The 24304-nt window shown below is 42.4% G+C and overlaps 1 protein-coding gene across 1 annotated transcript in view; it reads left to right on the top strand.

Annotated features, from left to right (window-relative positions):
• Nucleotides 1-656: 656 nt before the first annotated feature.
• The window catches only part of Asxl1 (ASXL transcriptional regulator 1), an 82794-nt gene continuing 59146 nt past the window's right edge, over nt 657-24304 (top strand). The window contains 4 exon segments of the mRNA XM_036183930.1: nt 657-773; nt 6967-7049; nt 8956-8958; nt 11389-11497. Of these exon segments, the coding sequence (XP_036039823.1) occupies nt 717-773; nt 6967-7049; nt 8956-8958; nt 11389-11497 (252 nt within the window). The 5' untranslated portion in view covers nt 657-716.

Genomic DNA, 24304 nt, shown 5'->3' with positions numbered 1-24304 from the left:
AAAACACGATACCGGAGCACGACGGGAAATGTGGTCCAAGCACTGCAGGCAGCCATTTTCTTCCGGAGTGGGGGAGGCCGTGGAGCTAGTAAGGACTACAAATCCCAGCGACCCTTTCGGTTTGTTTTTGTTCAAAAAAAAAAAAAAAAAAAAAAACCCCACACTCCCCCTCCTCACTCTTCTCTCTCACACACATGCGGACACACATACACATACACACACAGACACACACACGCACCCACGGCAGACACGCACGGACCAGAGCGTCGAAGGGAAAGCTGCGTCTCGCCATCCCGGCTCGCCACTAGTCCGGTCTCGGTTTCTCAGCAGCGCGGGAAAGCGGAGGCCCGAGCCGTGACCTCTGACCCCGTGGTTATGCGGAGCCGCCGCATTCCTTAGCCATCGCGGGGCCGCCGCCGCCGCCGCCGCCGCCACCGTGGGCGACTGACGCAGCGCGGGCGCGTGGAGCCGCCGCCCCTCCCCCACCGCCGCCCTCGCGCCGGGTCTCGCGCCCGTCGGTCCCGGTGCGCCCGCCCGCCCTCCTCTCCGGCCGCGCCCGAGTCCTCCCACGCGCCGCCGCCACGCGACCCCCGCCGCCGCCGCCGCCGCCGCCTCCACCCCAGCCCCGCGCCGCCACCGCCCCAGTCCGCCCCGCCCGGAGGTCCCGCGTGGAGCCGCCGCCGCCACCGCCGCCGCCGCGGAGGAGGAGGAGGAGGATGAAGGACAAACAGAAGAGGAAGAAGGAGCGCACGTGGGCCGAGGCCGCGCGCCTGGTGAGGCGAGCCGCCCGGGGGGCCGCAGCGGGGGGTCTAGGGGTGGGCTCCCGCGCGGCTCCCGGGGCGGGGGAGGGGCGAGGCCCGGCCCACCGCAGCAGGGGGCGGGGCCGCCCGGGTGTGGAGCGCAGGAGGTCCCCGGCCGCGGTGGGCCGTGGCGCCTTTTTCCCCCCCCCCCCCCCCCCCCCGCCCCGGATTCCTTCGGAGGGGCGAGCTGGCAAGCGTCTCCTCCCCTTCGAACGCCTAGGTTTCGGTCTCCCCTCCCCCACGTCGGCAGCGGCAGGGGGGTCCCGGGAAAGCGCCGTTTATTCCTGGGTCGGAGTTAGGTTTCCGGGCAGGGTCGGAAGTGCCGTCCTCACTACTTGGTGGGCAGTGGGGTGGGTCACTGGACACCGCCGGGGTGGGAAGCGCCCCTGGTTTCAAGGACATGAGAAGCATTTAGAGCGTTGGCAATTTAAACCAGGTGTGTGTCGGGAAGCAATTGCCCAGGACCAATCTGATCCCTGAGCCATGGTTCTCAAACTTGAGTGCCCAGCGGGAACATACCTGGGGACTTTGTTTAAAACGCGGCTTCTAGGACTCTTAACACACTGAACCTGAGATTCTGCTTAGAAACATTACTTTAGCCAACTGCTTAAGGGATTATTGTGCAGGTGGCCCGTGGACATTCAGATCACACCGAACGGCTGTGACTGCACTAGAGGACTTTGCAGAGGAACTGAATACACTTTGCAAAGAATGTATGTCTGTTCATACAGAGGCTCCTGTTCAGAAGGTTTAGCGAGATACACATACCAAAAAGTAAATTGATGGCTTGAGCTTGAGCTAGCTGCCTGCCCAGAGGGTTTGTGAACTTGTGAGACCGCTTCCTTTTGGAATTAAAATACAACGCTAAAAGACTTGGGGCACATTATTATAAAATATTGCTGATGACAATCCTAATAGGTTATACTTCTCTCGGAGATGTCACTTCCTCAGGCGCCACAGTGCAAGGCTACGGTGCATCCTACTTGTCTGTTGACGCCCTGTATTTTATATGTAATTGTTACAATTCAGTTTTAATGGTGGAGTGCAGATCAGCTTTCTTATTGTTCCTTTTACTGAAAAGTGAGTTCTGCCTTAGAAGTGTTGGCGGTTGATAAAAATCTAGGGTGCACCTTTGTCTTTGTTGGACTCCTGAAAGCTAGTTATTGATTTAACCAGGCTGTTGGAGCTTGCAGAGTTTCCACTGGTGTTCCTGATCATCTACTTTGGTTACTCTGGGAGCAGAAACGGGGATTGTTTGTATGAAGGTTGTAGTTGGGTTTGTTTTTTGTCTGGCCTATGAAAATTGAAACTCCTTGGTGATGGTGACCGTGTTGTGTCATGCCTCTCCCCCCCCCCCATTATTCAATCAGAACTAGAATATTTGGCTAGTTTTTTCGATTTTGGAACTTGGGATTTCTTCATCGATGCTTCACCTGGAGACAAATTTAGGCCTGCAGGAGCCTAGGAAAAAGCTGAAATGAAGGGTGTTTTATTTAACCATGGAGGTGACTGTTGATTGACATTCTGAGTTTCTGTGTGCAGGTGTTTATGACTCTGGGCACCCAAAGAAAATTGGCTTGCCAGAATACCACTTGTTAGAGGTAGGGCAAAGTACCTTCAAATCCCGTGTTATTTATGCCCTGACAATTCTAAAAATCTTCTCGTCTCAAAGCTTTTGGCTCTTGTTACAAAAGGCTAGCAATTTGGAATCGCTGTTATTTTAAGCCTCTTTAGGTTCTTAAACTTACTGTGGTTTGAATTCCAAGGTTGAGGTTGCTATTTCTATTTTATCATTGGCTCACCTTCAAACTCAATTATCTTAAGTAAGTTACTTCTCTTTCTTCCTTGGCTCTTCAGTTAAAAATAGTAATCTGAACAGGAATTTCTTTGTGGTGTAGTTGTACATTTGAAAGAGGACTTGTAGGAATGTGATGTGCAATTTTGCATATCTTTTATGTGGCTTGTGTTTGTGAATTTTCTGTGTCTTTGTGGGAGTGGGAGGTTGACTTGAGTCTCCTTCCCATTTAAAAAAGTCCTGTCACACTGAGTGCTGGGGAGTTTATTAGCTTTTCCTGCACAGAGAGATATTGGCAAGCAGAGACAATGGCAGGGCAGTTCATTTGTAACGGGATTATTCTTAAATACTTTTGAACATTTGAATTTGGAGTGTGTGTGGTGACCACATGGGTTTGTCAGGTGGAAGTTTCTAATTGCTCCTGGCTTGGCTCAGAAGATGATAACCTTATAAATGCTGTTTGGTGTAGGAAGGCTGAGAATTCCAGTAGAGTAGCATACTCCTGCAGATGGGTTTTTCTGAAGTTGTTACTTTTAAGAAGTGGACATTTTTCTCTGAGATGGTCTTACAGTGTGGTGGTGTGGTTTCTAGCTGTCTGAAGTAAGGAAGGGGATTAATTTGCCAGCTTGTTACAACAATTTGGGAGAAACAGCTAAGGGGATTTCCTTTTAAATTGTATACAACTCTTAAATAGATTCCTGTCTTGCTTTTATTCATGGTTGACCATTCTTACATCAAACATTCTTTTTCTTTTAAGTACTTTTTTCTTTCCTTCAAAAAATGTGCAGTCTATAGAGAAAGACTGGGAATAGAACACTGCTGGATTGTTCCAGAAGCTAGTGGTATATGCTTTTTAATGAAAATGAATACTTTATCTTTAGATGTAACTTCTCTGTAGAATTTTTGTTCTTCTGTTTTAAGATTCTCAAGCTCTTCCTGGCTATTTGAATAATTGGTAAATATTTTTTTCAGTCATGCTTCTCTAAAAAATGTTTGTGGGAAGATTTGCTAGCTCAGCTAGTATCAAAGAGATGGTATCTTGTGACAGTGAACATTAGTAGCATGTACTAAGGTTTACTGTAGGTTTAAGTCAGCCTTACTAGGTGGCACTTGGGTAATCTTAGAAAAGGAGGAACATATAGTCTGGGGGTGGGTCAAATGCATGAACAGAACTACAGCTATACGTGTTACTGGAAATGCACAGATTTAAAGGATATATTGGTTTTTTCTTCTTCTTTAGGAATAAATCTGACTAGTACCTCACTAAGTATCCAGGCTTGGGAGATAATTACTTGTACTGTGGAACAGTGGGAATACCATAAAAGAGGAGTCTGCCTGGCATAGATGAGGGATTGCTTCTAGAAGGAAGGTATTTTTTTGGTTTTGGGAGACAGGGTTTCTCTGTGTAGTTTCGGTGCTTGTCCTGGATCTCACTCTGTAGACCAGGCTGGCCTTGAACTCACAGAGATCTGCCTGGCTCTGTCTCCTGAGTGCTGGACTAAAGGCGTGCGCCACCACCGTCTAGCCAGGAAGGTACTTTCTAATCTGAGTCTTGGAGGTTATGGGAGTGTAGGGAGGCCTGTCCCAGAGGAGGCCATACATACAGGAGTTGACGAAAAAGAATGGCTGAGGGAGGGGGGGAAAATACATGGGTGTGAATATATTTGCAAAGTGTGCAACTGGGGTGGAACACAGAGTAATTGCTGGGGCAGAAGCGTGCAATGTCAGTCTTGTATGCCCAGCCTCTGAGTACCTACAAGTCCCTACTGATGTTCTCTCTAATCTGAAAAGTGACCCTGAGAGGGAGAGCTCTAAATACTTGAAGAGTGAGGAGAGGGCCTTTGGCTCAGATTGGTAGGTTCTTGTTCCAGGTTAGAGACTAGAATTTAAATCTTGGCTTGTCTGATTTCTAAAGCCTGTGCTTTAGTGGGGCATAGGGTGGGCTCTGGAAACTTACCCTCTGCTGCATGTGGAGTGACAGTCAGAGTCGCTGAGGATGATTTTGAAATGGAAACATAATGAACGTAGAATCTGGATCCCTAGAATTGGGCCTGGCACAAAGCAGGTGTTCCCTGTGGTTTTAAATGAGGGATAACCACAAATAGGGGTGGATTTTAGGAAAAACTGCCTTAGGGCCTTACTGTATATTAAAAGGTATTATGGAAGAGGCTGTTAAGTTGGGTCATGGGCTATGGTGGTGAACCAGGTGGATGAGCGAGAAGAATGCCACATGTGTGTTGCTGAATTAGGTGATTAGAAAGATTTTGAGTGCCAACCGAGGTTAGGAATATAGGGAGAAAGCGTAGGGCTGAGAGGGGACAAACTACAGTTGCCGAGATGAATTACAGTAGCACACGTTAAGAATGGACAGTTAGGGGTTAGGGATTTAGCTTAGTGGTAGAGCACTTGGCCCTGGGTTTGGTCCTCAGCTCTGAAAAAAAAAAAAAATGGACAGCTAGACTGATGAGTCAGACAGAGCTACTTGATTCTGAAGCTTGAGAGAAGTCAGGACTAGAGGTAGACAGGACCAGATTCATCAAAGTTACAAGCAGTGTTAATAATTGACACATTATCCAAGAGCAATGTAAAAATTAGGAGAGAGGCTCAGGAGGAAGAATAGGAGTTTGGTTTCAGTGCTCCTTTCTCCAAACCTGGATTTCCTTTAGTGATAAGGTCTCTCTGTAGCCCCCTCTTTTTTTTTTTTTTTTTTTGTGAAGGCAGGGAGAGCTTGTGTGTTATACATGTTAGCTTGGAGTACCCAAAGCAGCTGCCCCATGTAGAAAGTTAGATGATGACATCTTTTTCCCCCTTCCTTAGAAAAGGAACATTTCTGAAACAGCTCAGCTTCTCGGCGTGAATGGCACTTGCTGAGGAAGTGCTGACTTAGTCACAGATGAACTAACACAAGCAGGGCATTCGGTTCCTGTTTGTTGTGTCACTTACACATAGACCCATAGCTTCGTGTTGTCAAGTGGCAGAATGTACTGTGGCAGTTCATCCCAGAATTTCATAGTATAATGCAAAAGAACTGAAAATAGGCATGGTACACTCTTGTAATCCCAGTATTTGGAAGGTAGAGATGATGGGATCAAGAGTTGCAGGCCATCTTTGGCTGTATGGCAAGTTCAGAGTTAGCCTAGGTTGTCTCTGATACCAGCATGGGGTGTGTACACCATCAATCCCAACATGTGGTAAGCAGAGGCAGGTGGGTCTTTATGAATTTGAGACTGGCCTAGTCTACATAATAAGTTGTGTGCCAGCTAGAACTCCATAGTGAGATTGTATCAAAAACAAAAAAAACTGTGTGTGTGTGTGTGTGTGTGTGTGTGTGTGTGTGTGTGTGTGTACACATACATATACATATACCCATATGGGTACTAGTCAAAACTTTTTTTTTTTAAAGACAGGATGCTGTTATGTAGCTTAGCTGATCTTGAGCTCAAGACCAGGCTGGCCTTGAACCCACAGACATCTGTCTGCTTCTGGGATTAAAGTCATGAGTCACCACACTTGGCCTGAAAGTTCCTTGGAAAAGAAAATTTGAATGAATTTCCATCTTATGTATTTTGTGGCAATTTTTTTTGTTGATTTTTATTTTTTGAGACATGCCTCACAAGAGATCCGCCTGCCTCATTCATGCATGCTGAGATTAAAGGTGTGCACACATTGTCTATATTCTGTATTTTAACACCAAATTGTGCAGTTACCAGAGCTGCTACTATTGCATACTATTTTTTTTTTTTTTTGCCTTAGCTGAGGACTGAACCCAGGGCCTTGCGCTTGCTAGGCAAGTGCTCTACCACTGAGCTAAATCCCAACCCCTCTATTATATACTATTTATTACACGTAGATGTTTAAATACCTATCCTTAGAATTGGAAATGAGAATGTTTTACCTAATTGTATTTTTATCTAATTACATTTAACTTTCAATATACTGATAAGAGTGTGATTTCTGAAGTAATTATTTTTGTGTGTGTGTGTGTGCTTTTGTTTTTGTTTTTGTTTGGTTTTTTTTGTTTTTCGAGACAGGGTTTCTCTGTGTAGCTTTGGAGCCTGTCCAGGACCAGCTCTGTAGACTAGGCTGGCCTTGAACTCACAGAGATCCACCTGCCTCTGCCTCATGAGTGTTGGGATTACAGGCATGTACCACCACTGCTGGCCTGAAGTAATTGTTTTAATGTTGTGCTGGGGATAGAACCCAGGGCTTTGCACTTCAGCCACTGAGCCACACCCCCAGCATCAAAGTGATTTTGATTGTGGTAAATCTCTTCTGGCACTGGCAATTCTCATAGCAGAACTACTGGCCATGGTACAGATTGAATGTAATGGAAGTTTTCACACTAAAGTCAGGATGTTTATGTTTCTTCAGGTGTTAGAAAACTACTCGGATGCTCCAATGACACCAAAACAGATTCTGCAGGTCATAGAGGCAGAAGGACTAAAGGAAATGAGGTTTGTATTGCTCTTGTTGCTTAAATGATGTATGTCTGTGCTATGCAGTAATAAGTCCACCCGTTGGTCTATCTGATTGTGTATCCAATGGTAGTGTTGTGTGTCCTAAGTGCAGGGTGGGAGTGGAATGGGCAAGCATTTATTTATTTTCATTAGAAATAGTGTCTTTCACAGGACCTTACCCAGGTCTTGACCTACAGCTAGAGTTAGGTTCTTTTCTTTAATGGAATCAGATAAATTTTCTAGTACACTGTTTTTGTTGTTGTTGTTGTTTTGTTTTTTAAAGATAAGGTCTTACTGTCCTGGCTTCTCATACACTATTATTTTACAAGTTTTAGTAATAGAGAAGGAGAAGCCCATATATGCTCTTTTCTCTCTACTTTTCTTTGCCATAGCACTGAAGTCTTTTCCTTTGGATCTAAGAAGTGTGGTCTCAGTGGCATAAAACCCTCTGGGTACTCAAAGATTTAACCATTCTTTCTTGTTTTCTGAGACAGTTTTCTTTGCAGCCCAGGGCAGTTCCCAATTTATTGTACAGCTGAGGCTTGCCTTGAACTCTGAGTCTAATGTTTCCACCTCTCAAATGCTGGGATTACAGGCACACACCATCCACAACTTGCTGATTTAGTCTTTTGTGATACAAATGTACTAATGAGGGGCCTGGAGAGATGGCCTTCCAGAGGCTCTGGGTCAAATCCCAGCACCCACGTGGCAGCTCACAGCTCTCTGTAACTCCAAGATCTGACACTCTAACACAGATACACATGCAGGCAAACATCAATGCACATAAAATAATAAAAATAAATTATTTTTTAAAATGTACTAAAGAGTAACCTTGAATTTGTTATAATGTAGTTTCCCTGGAGAGAAACATAGAAATAATTGCAGGCATGAAAACCAGGGGTTGTCTTTGATTTTCCTCTCTTCTCACCATTTATACCAACCCCTTTGAAAATCTGTCCCCCACCAAGACAGGGTTTCTCTGTAGCCCAAGGCTGTCTTGGAACTCATCTGTAAACCAGGCTGCCCTCAAAATCAAGAGGTTTTCCTGCCTCTGCCTCTGAGTGCTGGGATTAAGGTGTGTGCCAACACCGCTTATCTAAAAAAAAAAAAAAAAATTTAATTCTTTGTGTTTTACCCGAGTGTATGTCTGTGCATCATGTGCATGCAGTACCTGTAGAGGCCAGAAGAGGGCATTGGAACCACTGGAACTAGAGTTATGTGCAGTTGTGAGCTGGCGTGTGGGAGCTGGAAATTGAACCCAGGTCCTCTGGAACAGCATCCAGTGCTCTTAACCACTGAGCCATCTCCCTGCTCCCTGCCACTTTAAGTGAGGAAAGTGGAATCTATACAACAGCAGTCCCTTGGGGACTGGGAACAAGCACAATTTTGATAATGGGGGATATTGCATACATGTTTATGTATGTGCGAATTCATGGTGTGAAAAAAGAAAGGGGTCTTTCATTGGGACCCACTGCTTGCCCATTAGACTGTGCTGATTTGCTACCAAGTCTGTATCTGTTTCTCCAGCAGTGGGATTCCAAGCACCTGGCTACCACATTTGCTTTTTTATTTTTACATGTGGGTTTTGGGGCGTGAAGTCTGGTCTAAGTGCTTACTTGTCAAGCACTTTATTGAATGAGCTTTTCTCCCCAGTCCTATGCAGTTAGTATATTGTGTGGCTAATCAGACTATAGCCAGTTGAAATGATAAAAGTTGTTCACTCTCCTCAGATCACACATTTTTAATGTTTGTGGGGAGGGATGCTTAGGGCTGCCTATAGCCCATCTATTTTACTTGTACCTATGAACTTTGCAGTGTGATAATTGTGTTTATTTTTGTTTTTTTATGGGCTATTTCCCATCATGCTGATGTCTGCCCTGCTGTTGGATCACTATGCCTGTAGAAGGTAAATTCATCTTTTGTTTCTGTTTTTTGCTGTTCTAGGAATTGTAGCATTCAGGATGAGTGAGTGGCTCTCTGTCACTGTAGACAGGTATAGCATGTAGGAGTCACAGAAGGGACTGGCCAGTGAGTCATGCCCCTGTAGGAGATGCTAGCACAGCCATGTGCTGGTCTAGAGTCTGTACCAGCTTGCTTTTAGTGACTTCTGTTAAAAGTTATTTTTAGCATCCAGTGTGTTTCAAAGCAGAATAATTGTTTTGTTTTTTTTTTAATGGCTTTTTTACACTGAATTTATTTTTAACACTATGTAAATTAGGGTTGCTAGTTTTGAAAATAGGGGCTTAAGATAATTTTTTTTAACATAGTGAGGAGAGGGAAGAAAACATGCATAGGTTGAATCCTAGTACTAACATTCTAGTGACAAATTTAATGGTAATAGACATTTGCCTATTTTTTGACACATTTTTCTGTTTTAAGATTCAGTAAGTGTCCTCTGTCTCATGAAGTTGTCATTTTGTAACCTGTTGTTGCAGGGACCATGGAACTTAATATACCATCTAGTTAGGTGTTTAAACATTACTTACACTAAATCCATTTGATGGCCTTTTTCTTTATAAATGAAGTGTCTGGATGAGTCTTATCCATTCCCTTTCACAACAAAGAAAAATCAAATACTGTGGTTTTTGTGTGCTTTTATTAGAAAATATTCAAGTGTGAAAATAAAAGTATGAGCATACTATGGGGCTATAGTGCCATTGAGTCTGTTATTTTCGTATAGCTATGTGGCAATGTCCTGAGTGTGATACGTATATTACAATGTAGCTACTGGGAAACTTGTTTTTGTTTTTTATTCAAAATGTTTATTACATTTACTCACTTTGTGTGAATATTGGGGAGGGGATGTAGAGGTAAGAGGATAACTTACAAGAGTTGGTTCAGGTCTTCTACCATATCCTAGGAGTAGAACGCAGGTCTTCAGGCTGGGTTGCAGGATCCTTTACCTGATAAGTCATCTCCCTGACCAAGAACACTTGGGGGGGGGGGGGGGGGCGCACACCCACACTTTTGGAAGCCAGAAAAAAGTCTTAGCTCTCCTAGCACTGGAGTTACTGACAGCTCTTGTGAGTTGCCTGATATGAGTGATGGAAACTGAACCCCAGTCCTCTACTGCAAGTATTGTTAACTGCTGAGCCATCTCTTTGGTCCCAATAATAACCAAAATACTTACGGTTTTTTCTTAAATGTTAATTGATATGGGGACTCTATTATATAGCTCTAGCTATCCCGGAGCTCTGCTATGTAGACCAGGCTGGACTCAAGCTCCCAGAGATCCACCTGCCTCTGCCACTCATGTGCTGGAAGTAAAGGCACTCACCACTAAGCCTAACTAAAAACATTTATTTGTAATAGTAAAATTTTGTTAAAGTGTATTTGTTTCTGTTTTGAGCAGATTCTCATAATATAGCCCAGAGTGGCTTGGAACTGAGTATGTGGCCAAGGCTTTGTTGTAGGCCTCCTATCTGAGCTTCCTGAGTGCTGAAGTTACAAGAACGAGCCAGTATACCTGGTTAAAATAATATTGGTAACATACGACTTGGAAAATTTTTTTAAGCCTTTTTTTTTTTTTTAAGATTTTTATTTACTTATTTATTATGTATACAGTTTTCTGTGTGTATGCTTGCACACCAGAAGAGGGTACCAGATCTCATTACAGATAGTTGTGAGCAACCATGTTGTTGCTGGAAATTGAACTCAGGACCTCTGGAAGAGCAGTCAGTGCAGTACTCTTAACCTCTGAGCCATCGCTCCAGCCCCCTGGAAATTTTTTGTTTTTAATTTGTATAAGTCTGTATGTGTGTATGCCATGTATCCCTCGGAAGTCAGAAGAGGGCATAGGATCCCCTGTAGCTTAGTGTTGACAGATTGTGAGCCACCCAACATGGGTACCAAGAACTAAACTCTGGTCCTTTTCGAAAGTAGCAGCAAACCTCCTCCTTCCCCCCAGCCCCCTTCAAGACAGGAACAAGTTTCTTTACTCTGTAGACCAGGCTAGCCACAAACTTAGAGATCCACCTGCCTCTGCCTCCTGAGTGCTGGGATTAAAAATCGTGTACCACCAGGCCTGGCTTGCTGTAAGCACTCCTAACTGCTGAACTCCCTCTAAATTTCTTGAGAATTGGGTTTGTATTGTCAGGAAACACTAAGATGGGCTTGGCCTGTCCTGAGTTAATCATGCACTATAGCCTAGGCCCTCTGAGTGGGTTCTGTGGACTTCAGTTGCTTATCTTTTACTGCTTTCATAAGAGATTGGTGGTCATTGCCCCTGCACTGCTTGTTTACTTCTTGGTTTGAAAATGAATTAGAGGAGGAGCAGGGGGTTTGGTAAGTAGAAGCTGGCTTTTGTGATCTATTTCCATCCTTTCATGTTTTCCAGTGGGACATCTCCTCTTGCGTGCCTCAATGCCATGCTACATTCCAACTCGAGAGGAGGAGAAGGGCTATTTTATAAGTTGCCTGGCCGAATTAGCCTTTTCACACTCAAGGTAAAATTATCTTTCGGTGCAAAGGTTCTCAAAGCGTTTGTTGGTTTTTCAAGATAGGATTTCTCATAGCCTCAGCAGTGCTAGCACTTGCTCTGTAAACCAGGCTGGCCTCGAATTCAGAGCTCTACCTGCTTCCCAAGTGATAGCATTAAAGGTTTGCCCCACCATGCCTGGCGTTAGCATCTGGTTCTTTCTTCCTATCTGTCAACATTTCTACTTTATTTTATTTATTATTTATTTATTTGCTTACTTATTTATTGTTTATTTATTTTGAGACAGGGTTTCTTTGTGTAGCCTTGGCTGTCCTGGAACTAGCTCTGTAGACCTGGCTGACCTTAACTCATAGAGAGCCACCCATCTATGAGTGCTGGGATTAATGCTGTGCACCACTACTGCCTGGCCAGTTCTCAAATTTTTTTCTTTTTCTTTCTTTCTTTTTTTTTGAATGCTGTTTGAAGGAGCGAGGAGGTCTTAAATACAGGTTTACAGCACAATGGGAGAACCCCAGAGGGCAGAAGTTCGCTACTGATGTTTTACAGTCTTGTATCTAAGCTGTTAACATCCCAATATGCTGGATCCACAGACAAGGAACTTTCTTTAAGCATTCAGGAGGTGGAACCCGGCAGGGAATTAGCATATCAAGGTCAAGGTCAGCAAGCAAGGCAACAGCTACCCAAAACAGGGGCCAGAGCCCTATAGGGCCCCCCTTTTACTAAAAAATGGGCATAAAAGAAGCTTGCTGAGTTTGGAATGGTGGGATGGATTGTCTTTCCTGGTACGCATCCCTGATAACACTGATACTTTTGTCCTTAATGGTACTCTGAGATGCTGTGATGTGAATAGACTATTAGGAGTTATTAAGTTATATCAGCTGCTGTTTCTGTATTCAGCTTTGCTTGTCTGTACCTTAGTAGGTTATATGCAACTGAAAGATAAATATATGTAGTGATAATTGCAGATGTGCCTTAGTGAGGATTTTGCTTTAAGTACTGTTGTGAGGGATAATTACTGGGCAACTAATGTAATACCTATTCTATGAAAAGTAAACACAATGTGAATGTCAGTATTTACGAAGTGACACTAATTACAAAGGAGAAGGAGTTCACAATAACCTTAAATAATTTCGCTGAAACGAGCAAGCAGTTACTTTTCTGCCATTTTTGGTATATTTGGCTATCATTTAGATCACAGTCTGAAAACTTTTGTATAAAAGGCTAATAGATAATTTAGATTTTGTTGGCCTAGTGGTGCTAGTGGCTCCGCCATTGTAGCAGGAAAACAGCCATGCTATTGAGGAGGCTATTACTATATAAATAATAAATATTTCCAAATAGTTATTACGGTTTGAGACAGGGTCTCATTATGTAACCCTGACTGGCCAAAACTCATGTAGATTAGGCTGTCCTCGAACTCTTAGAGGTTGCCTGCCTCTACCTCCCAAGTGCTGTGATTAAAGGTGTGCGTCACCTTGCCTTGCAGGGTTTACTTTTATGTGCATCATGTTTGCCTGGTGCTGGCAGAGACCAGAAGAGGGCACTTGACCTGGAGTTACAGATTGTTATCAGCTTGCCATATGGGTACTGGGAGCCGAATCCCACCGTCCCCTGCTCTTAAGATCTGAGCCATCTCTACGGCCTGTTTTCAACCTTTAAACAAGTGCTTATTTACAAAAGCAGGAGTTGGGCCAAGTTTATTGTGGTAGGGGTTAGTTAAGTGACCCTATTTAGACATAAGATGACTTGGCGACCAAAGGGACTAAACATTTAATGCTGATCCTTTAGTGCTCCATAATGTATTTTTAAATGCATATATACAAACTTTCTTATGAATTTTGTTTACTTGGTAAGCAATTAATTAAAAAAATTTAAATATCTGAATAAATACAAATTATATAACGTTATTTCAAGTAAGTTTGTGTACATGAAATATTTGTTGAAGTAGGAGTTTGCTTTGTGTTCAGCCTCAATCTAAGGCTCAATGATCCTTCTTCAAGAAATTCTCTCTGTTCAGCCTCCTAAGTAGCCAGGCAACTTTCTGTTAAGTTAGTTTTGTGATCTTCTATAACATGGTAGATGGACCTACCACTGAACTATATGTCCCCAGCCTGGATATTTTTCATGTTTAGATTTTTGTTCTGTTTTCTAAATATTTATTACTAGTAGTTTTGACTTTTTTTGTTTGTCTTGCCTTTGTCTACTGTTGAGAAAGTGTAGGTTTCTAGCCCATGCCAATCCTCCTGCCTTTACTTCTCAAAGTTAGGATTATAGTCCTTGTTCTATTTACTGCGTTTTCCTTTTTTATTTTCTTTTTCTCCCTCTTGTGCTGGGGATTTAATGCTAGCGACCTTTGCAGGCTAAACAAGAACTCTATCCTGAGCCATGCTGCCAACCCTCTGTCTGTTCGTTTGTTTATGAACGAGGCAGGGTCATGTAGTTCCTGCTGGGCTGGAACTTGATATATAGACCAGGCTGGTCCCAAACTCATAGAGACATGCCTATATCTGCCAGTATTAATAGCATATATATTTTCATATAGCACATATGTGGAGAATTTTATAGGCAACTCAGGTTGCCAGGCTTGTGGCCAGCCTTTAGCCACTGAGCAATCTTGTGTGGGCCCCTTGCTTTGATTTTTTTTTTTTTTTAAGACAGGGTCTCTATGAATCCCAGGCCTGCCTTGAACTTGTGAGAACACACCTGTGTCAGCCTCTCAAGTGCTGGGATTACACAGGTGAACTACTAAGTCCAGCTTCTTTTGTTGTTAAGATATCTCACTGTGAGTATAATTTAGATGTATGACGCTTGAAGATCCTGGGTTTGGTCCCCACAGACACATGTGTGCAAAAACAAAAATTCCTTTTTTGACATGTGGTAATAAATAATTGCTTTTTTTCCTTTCTCTTTTTTAATTTGAGGCAGGGTGTCACTGTGTAGTTCTGGCTGGCCTGAAATTCAATATATAGACCAAGCTGGCTTTAATTTCACAGAGCTCTGCCTACTTCTGTCTCCAGAGTACTGATGTTACAGTTGTGTGCCACTATGCACAGGTGCTCCCCCTCCCCCTCAGGGTTTCTTTGTGTAGTTTTGGTGCCTGTCCTGTATCTCTGTAGCCCAGGCTGGCCTGGAACTCCCAGAGATCCGCCTGGCTCTGCCTCCCGAGTGCTGGGATAAAGGCGTACGCCACCACCGCCTGGCTCATAATTTTAACAGAACTGTTCCTAGAGCTACCTCAGGCATATAGCTCATATCTTGTGATTTTGATAGAATTTTAGTTTGGGTAATTACCTTATAATGTTTTTGACTTACTAAAGCAGTACATATAAATGTCACAGAAAATGCAACAAAGTAGGTAAAATTCTTCTTGTAACCCAAACAATAATTTATATTAATATCTGGAAGCAGATGAGTCCCTCATGGTGATGAGTGCCTATAATCCTAGCACAATGGAAATTGAGGTAGGAACCAAGAGTTGGGGGTTATCCTTGACTCCATACTAAGGCCATTCTGAGTTTGGGTTACATGAGACCCTGTCTTTTGAAAAAAAAAAAAGCAGTGTTGTATATACTTAGACTCCTGTTGCTTGTTTAATTCAGTTAGTAGATTTTTGCTGTGTTGGGGTTACATCTTTTTAAATTAGTTTTATTGCTGTGTTTTCTATTTCATAGAATATTCTTGTTTTGGAGACAGTGTCTGTCTCTTTAGCCCAGGCTGGCCTTGAACTAATTTATTGCCCAAACTGGCCTGCAGCTTTTGTCTTAGAAGGGCTGTGTGATTCTTAGCATGCCCAGTCTTACACTGTCACAAATATGGAAAACACCTTGGTGAGAAAGAGCGGATAGAGGAGTGGTTCAGTAGCTAGAACACTGCTGCTCTTGCAGAGGACCTTTGTGGTCCTCACAACCTTCTGTAACTCTAGTTCCAGGGGTTCTAGTGCCATTTTATAACCTCCATGGACACTCAAAGCATGCATGTAGTACACAGGCATACATGCAGGCAAAGCACACATAAAATGAATAAATAATAAAACATTAAAGAGAAATAGAGGACTACACTTATGTATCCTTACATTACAAAAAGCACCTGTTTGGGGACTGAGGACATAGCTTATAGGTAAGAGCATTCCTTATGCAGTCATGAAGTCCTGATTCCAAATCCCCAACACTCATGTAAAAAGCTAATCATGACTGTGGATGCTTGCCCACAGTCCTAGCACTTTGTCAGGTTAGAGATGGGAAGATGGCTGGGCTTACTGGCCTAGCCAGCCTAGCTACAAGTTCAGGGAGAGGCCGGGTCTCAAGGGAGTGAGAGGAAGATAGATGAAGATGGAGCGGAAAGCCAATGTGAGTCTTTGGCCTCCTCATGGGCACACCTACACATGTGCTAGTGTCGTGCACACGCATGACAACAGTGAGCACTTTGGGTGGAGAAACAATTTGGGGTAGCGTAGTGACCTAGACTGTATGAGACTCTATGTGAATCCCTATTAGGGCAAACACAAACAAAAGCAATTTTTATTGGAGGAAAAAGGAAAGGGGAAATTGATGAAGATAATTGTTGCGTTCTTTTATTGTTTGCTTGTTTGATTTTTGGTTTTGTTTTTTTAGACAGGGTTTCTCTGTGTAGCCCTGACTGGCCCCAAACTAGATTGGGCTGGCCTGGAACTCAGAGATCCTCCTACTTCTGCCTCCCAAGTGCTGGAATTAAAGGAGTGCACCACCACCACCCCAGCTTAATTGTTGCACTTTTACAATGTTACATCTACAGTTGAAATTTATGTACACACCTGCATACCAGCAGTTCAGAATTATCATTACATACAAAGGAAAGAATGAGTATAGAGTCTAGATTCAGATAGGATAAAGTCATAGCCACTGCCATTTGAAAAGCAGTATCAGTTCATTTGAGTTGTAGTAGGTACATGACGAGCAGTGGTCCCTTTTAAAATGCAGATTAGATGACACTGCTTTCCTATTTGGCTCTTTTCTACTCTTATCTGCTCGCCCAACACTTCTGCTTAATCAATAACCACCCTTTAGACAACTGTGTCCTAAGTTAGTTTCTGAATGTATCAAACCTGGCTTTTTACACTTGGCAATGCCACTGGCTGGAAATCTGGTTGCATCTTGTTGCTTGGTGTCTAGTCTGACAGTATCTTAACTGAAAGAAGATTAGAAGATGGTGTTAACAGGGTCTTGAGCTGATTTGTATATTTTTTCCCACTTGTTTCTGTGTGTTCTAAAGAGCATGCTTGTTTACATTCTTTGCTGTTTAGCAAGTTAGTAAGTATCTAAGAATTTATTTTCTTGCCCTCTTTGGAGCAGTTTTACCAAAAGCTATTCAGTTCTATTCATTAGAAGCCAGTCTGTCTTCCCCAGACTATTGCCACAATCTGGTTTCTTTTAATGGCTAAAGAAAGATATAACATTAAGCCGGCGTAATGTCTTAACAGGAAAAGGTGCTTGCCACCATTCCCGATTACCATGGTGGAAGAAGAGAACTTGACCTCTGACCCCACAGAGGTGCTGGGGAGTAGGTGCTATGACATGTGCATGCATCAAAAGACATAATAATAAAGAGCTTAAACATTTTAAGTCTTTTTAAAAATGTATTGCTCACCAGGTGGTGGCGCATGCCTTTAATCCCAGCTCTCGGGAGGCAGAGGCAGGTGGATCTCTGAGTTCAAGGCCAGCCTGGGCTACCAAGTGAGTTCCAGGAAAGGTACAAAGCTACACAGAAACCTTGTCTCGAAAAACAAAACAAAACAAAACAAAATCTATATCTATCTATCTATAATATATATACACACACATATATATTGCTCTTTTGTAGAGTTTAAACTGTAATCATTTTGATTGTTGGAGGGAGAAACTCATTTAAGATACATCAACTTGGGGCTGGTAACATGGCTCAGTGGTTAAGAGCCCTGGCTATTCTCTCTCAGAGGACCTGGGTTCAGTTCCCAGCACCCACAAGGCAGCTCACAACTGTCTGTAACTCCAGTTCCAGGAGATCTGACACCTCCACATACACATACATGCAGGGAAAATATCAGTCCACATAAAATAAAGACAAATTACTTAAAAAAAAAATACACCAACATATTTAGACAATACCTTTTGTAATTCCTGTAACTCTTAGGGAGAAAAGAAGGCATTCTTTCTAATGCTTAAAATTCTAAACTCTTAAGGAAGGAATGTCAAGTCATCCAGTCTATTTTCACTTTACAGATTGAAAATGAACACCCAGCAGATGAAAGCTGTATCTATAATCATCTCTCTGAATGACAGTACATACAGCTGACTGAGTTAGGGGCTAGAATCTGGGTCACATCTTCAAATTTAGTATTTTCATTATGTCAGTTTAAAAGAGTTTTTCTTCAGGTTTTGCAACTTTCTGTCAATTCGTATTTCTCAATGTCAATTTCATTTAAAATGCGAAGATTTTTCTTTAAGCTTTATTTTTATTTTAAGTATATGATTGTTTGCTTACTTTTTTTTTTTTTTTTTTTTTTGAGACAGGGTTTCTCTGTGTAGCTTTGTGCCTTTCCTGGAACTCACTCTGTAGCCCAGGCTGGCCTCGAACTCACAGAGATCCGCCTGCCTCTGCTTCCCAAGAGCTGGGGTTTGCTTACATGTATGTAAGGGCACCACATGTGTGTCTGGTACTTACAGAGGTTAGAAGAGGGCAGAATCCCCTGGAACTAGAGTTACAGATGGATATGAGCTGTCATGTGGTCCCTGGGATCCAGACTTGGGTCCTGTATAAGAACAGGTAGTGCTCTTAACTACTGAGCCATCTCTTTAGCTCCAACAAAGACTTGTTTTGTGTTTTATTTTACTTTATGTGTATGGAGTTTTGCATGAGTATGTATGTCTGTGCACCATGTATGTACCTGATGGCAGAAGCCAGAAGAGGACATTGGATCCCCTAGAACTGGAGTTCAGGACACTTGGGAGCTGCCATGTGGGTGCTGGAAATTGAACTGGGGTTTTCTGCAAGAGCAGCCACAAGTGCTTTTAACTGCTGAACCATCTCTCCAGCTCCAAGATTGACTTCAAATATTAGCAGATTCTTTCATAGCTTTAGGTAGAACTGCTCCAGTGGGGGCAAGAAAAATATTCTTAGATATTAACTTGAACAGTAAGAAAAAACAACCTAAAACCAGCATATTCTGTTTATAATGGAAATGGAAGTAAGCAAGAGGGAATGTACAAAGCAGCTGACTTTGAGTGTAGTAACATTATCTATCATAGCAGTTTTCAGATCCTGAGATAGGAGCTTTTGTTATGCCATTTTGATTTGAGTTTCTAGATTCTCCTTGAAGTTTATTGGCATTTCTTATTGTTGGTTCCCTTTTGTGTTAGAAGAGTGGTTGGTGTATGGTGATACACACTCCTTGTAATCTCACACTTAGGGGGTAAGGGGGCAGGATCAGGAGCTCAAGGTCATTTTCAGCTACATAGTGAGTTTGAGGCCCTCAAGACCATGCCTCAAAAGAAAACTAGAGCAAGATCCGAGTTGGAGCAAAGCACTTCTTGTGTTATTTAAACTTCTATGTTTTAACACTGTAGTTAAAATTGATAGCTCAAAAGTATGTAAAGCCCTTTTATATCATAAACTGGAACTGTAAAATATAAATGGAGACTTAAATTGCTATAATTGAAACAATGAGGGACTGGCATCTTCTTGTGTTTTCTATTATTGCCACTTTATGGCTTAAGCTCCTAGGGCATCTTCCATGCACCTTAGAGCTCTTTTGAATACTCTGGGTTAAACACCAGTAAGACTTTGCTGTTTTAGTATCTAGAGTAGGCTGTTCTGTATGAGAATCAAGCTAGCTATGGGTATTTTCTTTCTTGTTCTTTGTAATACATTTGGCATTACTGGCTATTGACTTCTTTCTTCAACTGTTTTAATTATTATTATTTGTGGAAGGAGGTATGTGTGTGTGATACTTGTGGAGGTGAAAGGAAAATTTTGTGGAGTTGTTTTTTTTTCTCTACTTTTACATAGGTTCTGGGGAGTCAAACCTAGGTGCTTAGTGTCTTAGTTATGTTTTTACTGTTACAATAAGACACCATGACCAAGACAACTTAGAGAAGAAAGACTATTTGGGGCTTACAGTTTCAGAGGGTTGGAGTCTATGACTGTCATTAGCAGCAAGCATTGCATCAGGTAGACAGGCAGTCATGGTGCTGGAGCAGCAGCTGAATGCTCACATCTTTATTCACAAGTGACGGAGACCAACATTCTGGGAATGACATTAATTTTTGAAACTCAAAGCCCACCCCCCGTAACTCATCTCCATCAAGGCAATACCTCCTAATCCTTCCCAAATAGTTCTGCCAACTATGGAACAAGTATTCCAATATCTGAGCCTCTTAGAATCATTCTCATTCAAACTGCCACAGGTAAGTGTGTACAGTAAACACTTTGAACTTGCTCAGCTATCTTACCACCTTACTGACACTTATTATAAACCTACTCTGCTGTAGGAAGTCTGTTTTGAATGTCAGTTAGATTGGTACTATTTGCTCTAGTTGGTTGAATAGCAGCTTGGTTTTGGTGGAGGTCTGTACCTCTCCTCAGTTGGTAAAACATACTTGAATACTTCTCAAGTGAATATCTACCTTTGAAAGTGGGTATATAAAATTGTCTGAATTTCCAGTCTTCTCTAGTATCAAGAGGGAACTTGTTTATTTGCAGTGCCTTGGTCAGAATCTGTTTTATGCTTGTCTTAGTTAGAGTTTCTGTTTCTGTGAAGAGACACCATGATCTCAGCAACTCTTATAAAGGAAAACGTTTAATTGTGGTGGCTTGCTTATAGTTCAGAGGTTTAGTCCATTATCATCATGGTGAGAAGCAAGGCAGCATGCAGGCAGACATGGTGCTAGAGAAGGAGCTGAGAGTTCTTTTTTTTTTTTTTTTTCCAATTTTATTTTATGTACATTGGTGTGAGGGCATCAGATCCCCTGGAACTCAGACAGTTCTGAGCTGCCATGTGGATGCTGGGAATTGAACCTGGGTCCTCTGGAAGAGTAGCCAGTGCTCTTAACCACTGAGCCATCTCAGCCCTGGAGCTGAGAGTTCTTACATCTTGACTCACAACAGAAGTGAACTGTTTTCACTGGGCATGGCTTGAACATATATGAGACCTCAAAGCCCACCTCCACTGTGACACACTTCTTCAACAAGACCACACCTACTCCAACAAAGCCATACTTCCTAATAGTGCCATTTCCTTTGAGGGCCATTTTCTTTCAAACCACCACATTCCATTTCCTGTCCCACAAAGGCCATATCATAATGCAAAAATGCATTACTCCAAAAGTCCCCATATTCTCATCTAGCAGTCTCTCACTTATTTAGAAATCTGAGGTTTAAAGTCTCTTCTGAGATTCATGCAATCTCTTAACTGTAATCCCCTGTAAATCAAAATCAAAAAGTAGATCACATACTTCCAACATATAACTCAGGATATACATTACTATTCTAAAATGTAGGGAAGAGAGCATAGTGAGGAAATACTAGACCAAGAGCAAGACCGAAAACCAACTGGGTAAACTTGAAACTCTTCATCTCAATGTCTGATGTCAAAATGGTCTTCAGATCTCCAACTCTGTTGAGCTTTGTCAACTGCAATACACTTCTTTCCCTTGTTAGCAGCTATTTCATTACTCTGGCATCTCTAACATCTTGAGGTCTCCAAGGCAATCCAGGCTTCTTCACAGCTTCACACAATGGCCTGTCTGGGCTTCCATTCAGAGATAGCTATGACACATGCTTGGCCTCATTGGCTTTCCTTAGTCATGAAGGCAAATTTCCATAGCCCCTTTCTTCTATCCTTAACTCCAGAATCACATGGCTAAAGCTGCCAAGTTCAGCTGCTTGCTGGGGTTGGAACATGGCCCCTCATTCAATTACATCTTCACCAATTTTCTGTTTTCAATGGTTTTCTTCACTGCATAAGATTGACTGTCTTGAAACTGGATCTATAGACCAGGCTGACCTTGAACTCATGTCTTTCAGTTACATCTGTTTTCAGCAGTTACCTTCACTGCCTAAACTTGGCTATTCTGGAACTTGCTCTGTGGACCAAGCTGGCCTCAAACTCAGAGATCCACCTACCTGTCTTCTGTATAAGAGTTTATTAGGGGAAGGGGAACACAAGGGGGTGCTTAGACCTATGGAAATTCAGGAGAAGGGGGTATGTGGGACTTGCTTTTATGGATTCCCCTATACATGTACATATGGGCTTATGTAACTCTGCATGCCTTGCATGCACATAGATTATGTGATCACGCAATGCATGGATTAGTAGGATGTAAGGCCCCCCGGAATGACTAAGCATCTTGCCGAGTATGCATGATCATTGGGGAGTGGCTAGGAATTCTATCAACCACTCCCTTTATTCCATTTCTTGATCTGTTTCTCATTGAACACAGGACTTAGCTCCATTCCACTTTCTGGTGCTCTTTTCTCCTCAAATACTTTTCCTTGCTCAGCTTGATCCTTTTCATTATATATCTTCATTAGAGTTAACACTAGTAACTGCACAACAGAGTCTATGCTAGGCTGTTTTGACATTTCCTCTGCCAAAGGAGTTAGTCCAAAACACTTCACTTCAGTCTCAGGCAGACTCTTGGGACAAGGGCAAAAAGCAGCCGCATTCTTCACCAAAATATCACAAGAACGATCTCTAGGCCACATAGTAATATTCTTCTCTGAAACCTCTTGAGCCAGACCTCCACAGTTCAAATCACTGTTAGCACCACTGTCTTCCATGCTAGTATGATCCATTAAACAGTGCTTAAAACATTAATTCTACTGCTTTCCTAACCTAAACTCCCAGAGTGTAAGACAATTGCTAAAGTCTTATTAATAAAAAAATAAAAATAAAAACCCAGAGCCAGATATTGAGGTAAAATCTGAGAGATCAGAAAAGTAGAAAGAAGCCAGCACGTTCTTACCACTTGGAAATCCTCAGCCAAAGAGAGCTGCTTCCTGTATAACCATGCCTATATGCCTGTCTGTTGTTCATCTTACTTCCTCTCCGCCCAGCTACATCACTTCCTGTTTGTCTGTACAGACCTCCAGACCTCTATGGTTAGTGCTGGGACTAAAGGCCTGTGTCACCATACCTGGCTCTTCCCCAGTGTTTCCTGGAACTCAGAGAGACCTGGATGAATCTCTGCCTTCCAAATGCTAGCATTCAAGGCATGTGCTACCATTGCCTGACTTCTATGTTTAATATACTAGGTAGCTTTCTGCTCTGATCCTCAGGTAAGCTTTATTAGGATGCATAATATTTTGGGGGACACAGTATATCACCACACCAAAGTCCATATTACTCCAAACAAAAACATGGTCCTGTCTATCACCATAATTTTCCAGTCACTTGTGCCACTTTGTCTTAGTTAGGGTTTGTTTCTGTGAAGAGACACCATTACTATAGCAACTCTTTTTTTGGCGGCGGGGGTGGGTGGGTGGTGGTGTTTGAGACAGTTTCTCTGTGTAGTTTTTGGTGCCTGTCCTGGATCTCACTCTGTAGACCAGGCTGGCATTATGTCATGGCGAGAAGCAAGGCAGCATTTAGGCAGACACCTTGCCTTAGAAGGAGCTGGGAGTTCTTACATCTTTACTCATAGGCAGCAGAAAGTGTGAACTGTCTCACTGGGTAGAGCTGGAGCATATATGAGACCTCAGAGCCTGCCTCCACAATGACATACTTCCTCCAACAAGGCCACATGGCTTGTGGCTTACCAGTGTCTTTATATGTTGCTTCTCATGGCAGCGGCTGGTAGTGTCTCTCCCCCAGCCTTCCACTTCCCAGAATTCTCTTCTCTCTTGTCCTGCCTATACTTCCTGCCTGGCCACTGGCCAAACAGCAGTTTATACAGAGCGATATCCACAGCACTTCCCCTTTTCTTTTTTTTTTTTTTTTTTTTAAGGAAGGTTTTAACTTTTACATAATAAAATTACATATAATAAAATTACATATAACAAAACAATTATCAAGCAAGAATTATAGTTACAATATCTAGTCTATTTGTTTTGGCAAAATTAAACAAAATATGTTATCTATCCTATATTTGTGAGTCTAAGGTTTTTATATCTAACTTATCTTTTATCATAACTGAGGAAATTATAACTATCTAGTTTTCAACCACATCAAAGACCTCAGAAGGATATATTATTACCTGAGAAACAGGAGAAGGATGCAAGCAACTTTCGGGAGTCTTGCAGGGTAGACAGCTGGCAGCCTGGACAGTCACCTAATGTTCCTTTGTAAAGTTGGGGCATTTGTCTTCAGCCCACAGGGCTAGAGTCTCTCGGTCACTTCTCTCAGTGTCCTGTAGAATGTCTGGCAGTTTCCTCTGCGAAGCAGGAACCTGAAGGACCATTTTGTCAAACAAAGTTTAGTTGGTCACCTTTCTATGGGTCCTGCATGTCCAGTCGATCAAACAGTCCAGGCAAGAACAGTTTCTTGCCCAAATGGCTATTTTTGCCAAGGTGAAGATAAGATATGAAGTGTCTTCAGTGCCCATCCTCCTCTCTGAAGTAAATCGGTGTTGTCAGGAGCAGACATGTCACATTGTCCAGAAAGTCTAAATTTTAAAAATATTTTAAATGCCATATTCTGTAGGTCTTTGAAGTATTTAAAGATTACCTATCTATCTGGAATATCTCTATGTATACCTAGAAGACTTAACTTACATGGCTACGAGTATGATTATCATAGATGATTAATTATTAATCTATTTTTAATTATCCATTACAATTTTAAATGAGCTATATAAACATAATG

The sequence above is a fragment of the Onychomys torridus genome, chromosome 4 (assembly GCF_903995425.1).
Source record: "Onychomys torridus chromosome 4, mOncTor1.1, whole genome shotgun sequence".
NCBI lineage: Eukaryota > Metazoa > Chordata > Mammalia > Rodentia > Cricetidae > Onychomys > Onychomys torridus.
Note: the sequence above shows the minus strand (reverse complement) of the source record. Positions and strands in the feature narration are given on the sequence as shown.